At 35.8% G+C, this 10,896-nt stretch overlaps 1 protein-coding gene across 1 annotated transcript; it reads right to left on the reverse strand.

The window, feature by feature from the left end:
- Positions 1 to 4,657: 4,657 nt before the first annotated feature.
- LOC100685549 (anaphase-promoting complex subunit 13-like) lies at positions 4,658 to 4,843 on the reverse strand. The gene has a single exon (XM_038583277.1). The coding sequence runs from the start codon at positions 4,841 to 4,843 to the stop codon at positions 4,658 to 4,660; it is 186 nt and encodes a 61-aa protein (XP_038439205.1).
- Between the last annotated feature and the right edge of the window lie 6,053 nt (positions 4,844 to 10,896).

Raw genomic sequence — 10,896 nt, forward strand, 5'->3', positions numbered from 1 at the left:
GAAGATTTTAACTATGAGGTGTCCGAATGGCACCAGCTCTTTGAGAATTTCATTGATCATTTTTAGGTAGAAGAGATCTCCTCTTGAATCATTTCATATTGTTTATGCACCACCTTAAGACATATTGCTATGAATGATCATTTGTGTGCATTTTGCACCATGACCATCTTCCAGACACAGGGTTGCACACACACATGCACACCTACATGCCTCTGCTTCTACACAAACACACCAGTGTGTATTACCTTAAAATTACTTTGTGGATGTGAGCTCAAATGTATCCAGAAATTAAGTGTTGTATTAGGGTGTTGCTCAGCTACTACTTAGTGAATATTTGAATTAACTAAGCCTACATGATTATAAGGGTAGCTATTAAAAGAAAACTTTGATTGAGGATAGGTCTGTGTAATAGGCTAGAACTCAGCTTCAGGGTTCTGGCTGAGTCACTCTTCTTTTTTAACCATTTTACTCTTTTTTTCCCAAGTGTAAAATGGGAATAATAATGGTTACCTGCCTCAAAGGGGTGTTGTGAGGACTAGCTAGTTGACAGTTTTAAACTATTTTGAAGATGGAATGTACTATAAATGCTCCAAGGAAAGTTTTTAAAAGCACAATAGAATAAAACTCTTGAACCAGAGCATTAGGAAAGTTAGTATGTCTTTTAGGCTGGCAATCTTCTACCGATAAAGAATTCTATGGGAAATTAACTCCACAACATTCTTTATTTTCTTGCCTCTTTTCTACTTTCTTTTGCAGCTCATATCTAGCTAGTGACTGAATTCAACAGGAAAGTTCCAGTTATGCCATAGTTTGAAATAGATGTTACTCATAAAGAAAGAAATGCAATGAAGATTATAAAATGGTCATTAATCACACTGGAAAATGTGGTCTTTTCAATATAGCACTATATTCAGAATTCACCAGGACTATTTTAAAATTCACTTTATCATTAGGAATTCAAGGGTATTTTGAAGTTGCCTAGAAGCAAATGTTCATTTTTGTGTGGCAATATACTTTAATAATTTTCCTAAAACATAAATATCAGAACTAGGTCAGAACTCCATTTTTCAAAACAATTGCTTGTTGTTTTTTTCCAAATGCCAAAATGATATATTCAAAACTCTGAAAAAGAAGTTGTTTCCTCTAGTCATTCTTATTAAGAGTATTTACACATTTCCATACTCTATTTTAAAAACAAAAATCCCCATGCATTTAGGTTAAAACAGAAGAACTGTGCACTGCGCAATTTTTGTGAGAAGGGAATGTTTATAAGTGAAACATAATAACCAAATTCATATGTGCTTTAACAAGGCTGAGTTACACCCTCATTATTCTATGTTCAGTAATTTAGGATAGGCGCCTATGAGTCTGATTTTCAATCTTTACTAAAAAGAAGCAAACAAAAACTCTAAGATTAATGACAACAAAACCCAACTTCCTATGAGATATCGTTCAGCCATGTGAAAGGAAGACATCCTCTCTTTGCAGCAACACAGATGCACCTTGAGAGCATTGAGGTAAGCGAAATAACCCAGACACAGAAAGACAAATACTGCATGGTATGACTTCTATGTAGAATCTTAAAAAAAAAAAAAAAAAAATCAAATTCACAGAAACAGGAAGTAGAAGGTGGTTGCCAGGGGCTGAGGGGTGGTGGGATAATAGAGAGAGATTGGTAAAAAGGCTGCACTTTCAGCTATAAGATGAATAAGGTCTCATCTTATGTATAACATGGTGACTATAGTTGATAACATTTATCATATATTTGGAATTTGCTAAGACAGGAGAACTTAAGTGTTCTCTCACACACAAATACGTGAGGTGACGGATGTGTTAATTAACTTAATGGAGAGGTATTAAATAATCATGATATACATATTAACTCATGATATACATATTAAATATCTTACAATCTTGTCCGTTATACTTTGAAGGGGCCAAGGGGCAAAATGTGCTGCCCTAGCATGTCCCAAAATGTGCGCATATAGATTATTTTAAATGAAAGTTACTTAAGAGGTAGCCTGTGCAAGAAAGACACTCAGAATGCCCTCAATCCCCAGGAGAACAAGAAATCATCTCCATTTGTGGAAGGTACTTTTCCTTTACAATGAGGTACAAAGACCTTATCACCAGAGACAGGAAATTCAGGGCGAGAAGCTGTATAAACAACCTTCCTACTTTTTACTAATTAACCACCCCAGCCCGAATTCTGTTTAGAAATCCTTGGTAATTGAAGTTCATAAAGTTGAGTTTTATTTCTTTTTTTTAATAATAAATTTATTTTTTATTGGTGTTCAATTCGCCAACATACAGAATAACACCCAGTGCTCCTCCCGTCAAGTGCCCACCTCAGTGCCTGCCACCCAGTCACCCCCACACACCCCCTGCCCTCATCCCCTTCCACCACCCCTAGTTCGTTTCCCAGAGTTAGGAGTCTTCATGTTCTGTCTCCCTTTCTGATATTTACCACTTATTTTTTCTCCTTTCCCCTTTATTCCCTTTCACTATTATTTATATTCCCCAAATGAATGAGACCATACAATGTTTGTAAAGTTGAGTTTTCTTTGTCCCATTAAAGCTTTACAGATTTATTGTCTCTTTGTCTAAAATGTACAAAAACTGCCTGCCTTGGCAACTTCTTTAGTTCTCAATTTCGTTATTGGGTCTCTGTGCTCACGTAATAAAACTTTGGGTTTTTTCCTCATGTTAATCTACCTTATACAAATTTAACTATTAGACCAGTTGGAAGGCCTTGAAGGGTCATTGCAGAATTTTTCCTTCCTTCACCCTCAATAAAGCTGGAAAAAAAAAAAGCTATTGAAAGTCAGAGAACTGAAAAAACAAACTACAGTTTCTAAGTGGAGAGCAGTCAGGATATACAAAGAATCAGTGAAACAACTATAATTGATTTGAGATAGGTATACTAGGTATAAAATCTAGAGAATGAGATAAATAGAATGTAAGGCTGTTAAATATTTTTGTGTTATTCACCACTGCATTTCTAGCCCCTAGGATGATTTTGCTCTGTAGTAGGAGCTCAATAAATATTTCTTGACTCAAGAAATAAATGGAATATGGGTTCATAACTTGAAGTGGTAGGCAGTATGGATCAATTGCAGCTCCTTAAACAGCAGAGTGGCAGGATGAAATGTGTTTAGAAAGCTTATTTTGGTGGTGGTTATGTGAGGTGACACTAGAGGAATAATCACATGGTACCGTTGACGGAGCCATTTCTATGGGAGATTGCTTGACTCAGCCATGTTTTGAACATCTCATCATCTATGCTTTCAAATGCAAGAAAATCCAACATTACAAATACTATCAATTGAACCAACCTGACAGTTATGCCTTATGATATCTTGCTGAGCTATCATAGCATTTGCATTATACATAAGCAGTGAACCAAGAAGGAAAGGCTTTGTATCCACTACATTTGGCAGCAAAGCTATATAAAACAAATCCCTTCTACATTTGTATTAAAGTTGACACCAGTATGCCTCTGCCTGCAGAAAACAGAGGGCTGAAAAAGAAAAGGTGTTTGCTCTCGAATTTTATTTTATTTATTTGTTTTTCCGTGTGTCTAGTTTTTTAATGAAGGATGCAGAATGATAAGCCGGGACTTCTCTCCAAGTTCACAACGTAATAAGAAAACAAGAGATACCACTTAACAGAGGTAAAGAATTCCCGGAGATAAATGTCCATGAATGTGTTTTCCAAAATACAGGTTCTGGTACAAATGTAACTAAATACTGATGTTGTGGTGTTTCCCTTATATCTGAAAGGGCTTTAAGAAATATGAAATCTTGGGCAGCCCTGGTGGCTCAGCAGTTTAGCACTGCCTTCAGCCCAGGGCCTGATCCTAGAGACCCAGGATCGAGTCCCACATCAGGCTCCCTGCGTGGAGCCTGCTTCTCCATCTGCCTGTGTCTCTGCCTCTCTCTCTATATATCTATCCTGAATAAATAAATAAAATCTTTTTAAAAATCATTAAAAAAAAGAAATATAAAATCTTGTTATTGGATAAACTGGTGGCACAGCTAGCCAAAGATCCTTTCCAGTGGCACCAAATTAACTTGCAGGGAGAGCAGAGGTAACTGCCAGGTAACTTTTAATCTGTGGAATTATCCAAAGTTTGAAATACCATGGGAAATCTTAGGAAGCCCAGCAATCAGTGAATGGGTTATCCATAATCCTGTGGATCCTATACACTGTCACGCATGATGCTTCTCAGAGTGGCGGCATATGAGAAATTAACCATCATGCATCTTGGCCCTCTGTCTCGTATCTTCAATCATCCATGTCATAGGACATGGATAAGTAGTTGGGAAGTGTTAAACTCTGATAGTAAAACAAAATCAGAGGTAAGGCAAATGTTTAACCAGTTCCATTCAAACACAAGCTAATGAATAAAGAAATTTGGGTTCCAGGGGCCAAATATTCTGCATTCCTGAGAAATCTTAAACCTTTTCTCATTCTGGCGATTATTTTTACATTGCACTTTTCCACCACAAATTCAGTGGGTGTCTATTTTTCGATGTGAATTTATCACTGAAAGATCTGAATTGGGATACTAGAAGAAAATATTTTAAAAATCTCCATGCATGAAAAAGGAGCCACCTGTTCACTTTTTATGGTGGGGAACATTCTCATGGAGTTACTATGAGGCTAAGTCAGTCCACTTCATTTTTTGCTCTTTAACAGATTCTATGGGGCCATTGTACTCTTCAGGTTCAGGAAGCTCATTCAGTGGTATTGCAACATCCTCATATGGCAGCCTGTCTTCTTGGCAAGCGTCATCAATCAAATCCAAGATCCCTCCATGTCTCAGTACTGCACTGGCCATTCTTCTGCAGCTAATCTGGTCAGATCAGCACTGCCGAATGTTCTACCCTGCTCTTGAACTTTAGTCTTAAAATGAACAAAAATGAAACCAAGACAAATGACAAAAATAATAAAACAAATATTCTTCACTTTCATTATGAATATGCTTTTCAACATAGATTCTGATTTTGAAAACATCAAAAAGCAAGTGGCTTCATTATCAAGTATAAGTTTCAATGATTAAGAAAAAGTTAATAATTACTTTCTACTTATTCTAGTTACATCTCATTTTCCTTTTGCTAAATAAGTGTGGAGTTGTGATAATTAAGATGTCCTGATTTTATTATCATTATTATAAGTAAAACTATTGTGAATACTATTATTATATTAGCAACAATTTATCTTTGTTACCATAATAATGTATAATAGCTCCATTATAAAATGAATATTAGTAATGCATTTCACTAACATTTGTATAAGTCTTTATTTTCACATTTATTATTTCAACTAGTCACAATAGGCAAGTATTTGGATGGTGCACATATTAGAATCTTTCTTTTATATTGGGGAATCTACTAATCAGAAATACTAGATAATGGCAGGTCACCCAGTCATTATAGAACTACAGTCTTTTATGTCCTACTTCTTTTCCTCCACCAGCTGCTATTCGTTCTGCTACTTTCTTCACTATGTAGTTCTTTTTTTCTTTAATCTCTGGCCAAAATTAAAATTTATCACCGAAATACAGAACTTGTCCAAATTCATGACCGACCTTTTGAGAATAAAACATTTTGTCTAAGCTCACAGGATGAAATGCTATTTTATTTTCAACTTGGTAATAAAAGAACCACATTAGATAATTTAATTATTATCCTGCATAAATGCATAAACTATAATATAGCCTCATCACTATTCTCACTCTTGTGATGGGGAAATTGAGAAGCAAAGAGGATCAACTGCATAATTTTCAGGAGGTTTTCTGGAAGCCATATTTTTAACCTACGTATGTCTCTAAGTCTTTGCATAGGTAGTTCTGTGCTTTCTAAATTATTAACAAATTGAGACAACTAATGTTCAATAAATAATGTGCTACTCTATAGAGAAGTTCCTTCCCTCTCTTCATCTATTTGAGTAATTAATATTGTTATCCAATATTGCTCCTAACACAAGGATTTCAAAAGATATTGGCTGCTATGCAATAGAATTGTCACTCGAGTATGAGTTTAATCACTACACAGTGGTAAAAAAAAATGACAAAAATTAGCTTCTACCCAAATAATAATTTCCCTTCCCTGAAATGACAGAAATAACATAAACATCTTGAGCTACATTATTAAATTATCATAAACAGAGTCATGTTAGAGATAGGGGAAAATCATTCTAAAGGCTTGAAATTACTCTAGCAAGAATTGACTAAAACCTCATTAAAGTAATTAACATAATTAAGAAAAAGTGTATTTCTTTAATGAGAACTCTGCTTGAATCTGGAAACATCAGGAAAGCATATTCTGCGCATTTTTAGGTAAGCACCAAGATATTTGTTGTCTGGTCTTAATAAGCGGAAAAATCCATATTTTGGATATGAATGAATCAGGTTATCTCAGTAGAATGATGCTTTTACACATTCAGATCACAGTGACTTTCCTTTTCTCTGATTCTGTGCTTACCAAACACATTTCTGATTATAATTTGACTTGTAGACTGGCACATGTACAGATAGCATCTTAGTCATATTTGGGCCTTTAGTATAGCGTGCTGAAGGGGAGAAAATGTGCTGATTTACCTTTAAGTTCAGGCATTAAACATCTGTCTCTGGGGGCCTGCTTAATATGAGCCTGCTCTCATGAGACAAATCTATTCTTAGAGTGTTGATACATCCAGTCCTTATGCTTCCCACAGCTAAGGAACTGACTCCAGGCAGCTGCAGTGAACTCTCAGATGATGAGGGCAGATCCTCATCCTGGAGAGAGCCAATGCCTTCCTGGCCACTCATGTGCCCAAAGCAACTTTTATTTTAACTTTAGTAACAAGCATTTGCTATGTTTTCAGAAATGTGATAATAGCTCCTGAGAATTCAGGGGCACCTGTGTGGCTCAGTTGGTTAAGCGCCTGCCTTTGGCTCAGGTCCTGATTCCGGGGTCTTGGGATCTAGTCCCATATCAGGCTCCCCGCTCAGTAGGGAGTCTGCTTTTTCCTCTCCCTCAGCCTCCTCTGCTCACTGTGTGCACTCTCTTAAATAAATAAATAAAATAAGATAAAAATAGCTCCTGAGAATTCAGAGTTAGAAAATTTGAGCTTTTTTCCAAGGAATGTGAAACCTCATTTATGAAATAATATGATTCTTGTTCTAAGAAAGGCAATGACTGAGAAGTCTGAGTATGAAGGACCACACGGTGTTAAAATTATAATATCTTCATGACAGGAAGGGAGTGCCAATTCCTTTATTTTCCATCCATATGTGGGAGAAAAAGCTTTGCCCATTTTATTTCCATACAGTGTCCAGAGTGATAATTTTAAATCATATTTGGTAAGTCCTCTTAAAAACCCTTCAAAATGGCCTCTTCTATTCCACTTAGAACAAAATGCGTTAAGTATGGACTTGCATCTGTCTTTGCCTGTCTGCACCCACATCTCCCACTGCTCTAACCCTTTCTAACCACCCTCTGGTTAAAAGAAACTTTTTCTTGTCTTGGGTCAGGTTTCCTGGAAATAGACTCTGGAGACAGAGACATGTGCTTCAGAGGTTTATTGGAGCTGAAAGGAAGTAAAGGAAGCAAAAAGTTAGGCAAAAGAAGTTGAACAGGGATTCATTTAAAACCAAAGCCTAGGTTGGTCACACAGGGAGCTCTACAACTTGAAAGGTTGATCCCATATTGAGAGTGATCCCATATTGAGACAAGGGGCGCAGGCTTGTGCCTCCATTCTGAGGGAGACATCTAGGTAGTGCCTCATAGTTCTGACTCTGGTTTTTCTGAACAGATGAACATCTTCCGTACGGAGGGGTTTTTCACATGTTTTTCTGTTCTTATGGTCTGGAATACTCCTTTCCTCCATCACCAACCACTATTGTCTGGAAGTTTTGGATTAGTTTTAGGTCATTTAAAAAGGTATAAATTCCTCAGAATGATTTTCTCTGATCCCTGAGTCTAAATTACATCTTTCTTTTAAACTCTTTCATAGCAACCTATACTTTTTATATAGAGTATTTTTATATAAAATTAATAAAATGTGTAATTATATATTTCTTGTGTGGTTTTTGTGTTTAGTGTTGCTATTCTCCATTTGTTTTATATTGTAATCTTGAAGTGTATAGCTTTTGTCACATCTATAGAGTTAGCATGTAGCCCCAGTGACTTAAACATCACAGATGTGTAATAGATATCTTTAAATGAATGAATAAGTCACGGTCTTCTTTTCCCTAGACTCTGGTAAGTACTGACATTTCCCACTTACTATAATGATTTAAATTTAACTCCATTAATTTATCTTATTTATTGATGCTGTTTGTATTAGAATTGTCTCTGATATTCTAAATTTTTTTTAAATTTTTATTTATTTATGATAGTCACACACACAGAGAGAGAGAGAGAGAGAGAGGCAGAGGGAGAAGCAGGTTCCATGCACCGGGAGCCTGATGTGGGATTCGATCCCGGGTCTCCAGGATCACGCCCTGGGCCAAAGGCAGGCGCCAAACCACTGCGCCACCCAGGGATTCCCTGTCTCTGATATTCTAATACAGAAATTCTCAGATTTGGCTTGAACCAGAATCATCTGGAGGGCTTGTTATATAGCTCTGAAAGTTGGGTCCCACCTCCCCAATTCTGCTCCCATACATCTCACTTAGGGCTCTGTATTTTGTATTTACATAGATGTTGATGCTTCTGCTCCAGAAATGTCACTTTGAGAACATCGTCCCAGGGAAACTTTAAGATGAAACTTTTTTTTTTTTTTTTTTTTTTTTGCGTAGAGTAATTTGGGAGATGCTTTTATCCTCATGAAGCCATTTTGTGGGATAGGACATGGTCAATAATATGCCAAACTCTATTTCAAATTTGAAGTTTTTTGACAAAGACATATGTAATGAAGTATAAAATTGTATCCATCAGATTATCAGAATTTAAAGTAAGTAAAGATATCAAAGTAAATGGAGAAAACACAACTCATTCTGTTTGCTAGAAAACAGGAGAAAAGCAAAGGAGATTGAATCACCAACATGACCATTTTTGCTGGTTGACCAGCATTGCCTGCTGATGGGAATGTAAATTTCAAATGCAGCTTTTGGTAAGGAGATGATGTACAGATAGAAGTGAATGGAGAGAGGGTCACATCATAAATAAATGACCTTTTGATAAAATGGAGTGGGAATCACTTATCAATCATTGTAGATTAAGACACATATATCTAGACAGAACTCAGGGAAGCTTTCTATGTACTGAACTGAATCAGATCTGGGTTTCTATTGCTTTTATGAACACTGGTATTTTCATAAATAGATATGTATACTTGACATTCCCACCAGTCAACAATTCAAGATATGCTAACACACTGAACAATCAAGAACAATCAATGAGTCATATTCCATTGTATACATAAATCACATCTTCTTTAATGAGTCAAAAAAAATAAAATAAATTAAAAATATATCTTGAAACAAAAGACAAAAAGGATACACAGCCAAAATTTATGGGATTCAGTAAAAACAGTTTGAAAATGGAATTTTACAGCAGTAATTAAGGAGAAAAAAAAATCTTAACTATACAATTCAAGGAACCACATAAAAAAGAGCAAACTAAGCCCAAAGTTAGTAGTAGGAAGGAAATAGCATAACAGTGAAATAAGTGAAATAAAAACCAAAAGCAAAATAGGAAAGATCAATGAAATTAAGAACTTATTTTTTAAAATGATAACATAGTTCATTCTTTAGCTAGATTTATCAGGAAAAAGAGAGAGGATTTGAATAAATTGAATTATAAATGAAAGAAGAGCCATTATGACTAACACAGATACAGAGGATCATAAGAGACTACTATGCACAATTATATATCCAAACTGAATAACTAGAAAAAATGGATTAATTCCTAGAAACATACAACCTATCAAGACTGAATCATAAAAATATAGAAAGTCTCAACACATCAAATACTAGTAAGGAGACTGAATCAGCAGTCAAGAATGTTCCAATTGAGAAAAGCTCAGGACTAGATGGTTTCATTTCTTTACAAAAGAAGAATGAATACCAGTTTTGAGCAAGAACAAAGCTGGAAGTATCACACTTCCTTCCAAAGCTGGAAGTATCACACTTCCTGATTTCAAACTATATTACAAAGCTATAGTGATCAAAATAGTATAGAATTGACATAAAGACAGACTTGTAGATAAATGGAACAGAATAGAGTCCAGAAATAAATCAAAATATGTTTGATTAATTATAGACAGAAGAGCCAAGAATACACAATGGAGAAAGGATAGTCTCTTCAATAAATAGTGTTGGAAAAATTGGATAGTGATATGTAGAAAAAAACAAAAAACAAAACTGGACCCCTATCTTACACTATATGGACACAAAAATCCATTCAAAATGGATTAAAGGCTTGAACATGGGATCCCTGGGTGGCGCAGTGGTTTGGTGCCTGCCTTTGGCCCAGGGTGCGATCCTGGAGACCCGGGATCGAATCCCACGTCAGGCTCCTGGTGCATGGAGCCTGCTTCTCCCTCTGCCTATGTCTCTGCCTCTCTCTCTCTCTCTCTCTCTCTGTGACTATCATAAATAAATAAAACTTAAAAAAAATAGTTTCAAAAAAAAAAGGCTTGAACATAAGATCTAGAACCATAAAACTCCTGGAACCATAGAAGAAAACACAGGAAATAAGTACCTTCACATTAGTCTTGGCAATTTTTTGTATATGATGCCAAAAACAAAGGCAACAAAATGAAGAATAAACAAGTTGGACTCCATCAACTAAAAGCCTTCCTCTAAGCAAACAGAACAGTCAACAAATGAAAAGACAAGCTTAAAAATGGGCAAAAAAAATTTGCTACCTACACCTTTGATAAGGGATTACTATCCAATGTATA

Source organism: Canis lupus, chromosome 34, assembly GCF_011100685.1.
Source record: "Canis lupus familiaris isolate Mischka breed German Shepherd chromosome 34, alternate assembly UU_Cfam_GSD_1.0, whole genome shotgun sequence".
In the NCBI taxonomy this organism is placed as follows: Eukaryota; Metazoa; Chordata; class Mammalia; order Carnivora; family Canidae; genus Canis; species Canis lupus.

Excerpts from the sequence above, each read along its gene's own strand:
- LOC100685549 (XM_038583277.1), bottom strand. The coding sequence starts at position 4,843 with ATGGCCAGTGCAGTACTGAGACATGGAGGGATCTTGGATTTGATTGAT.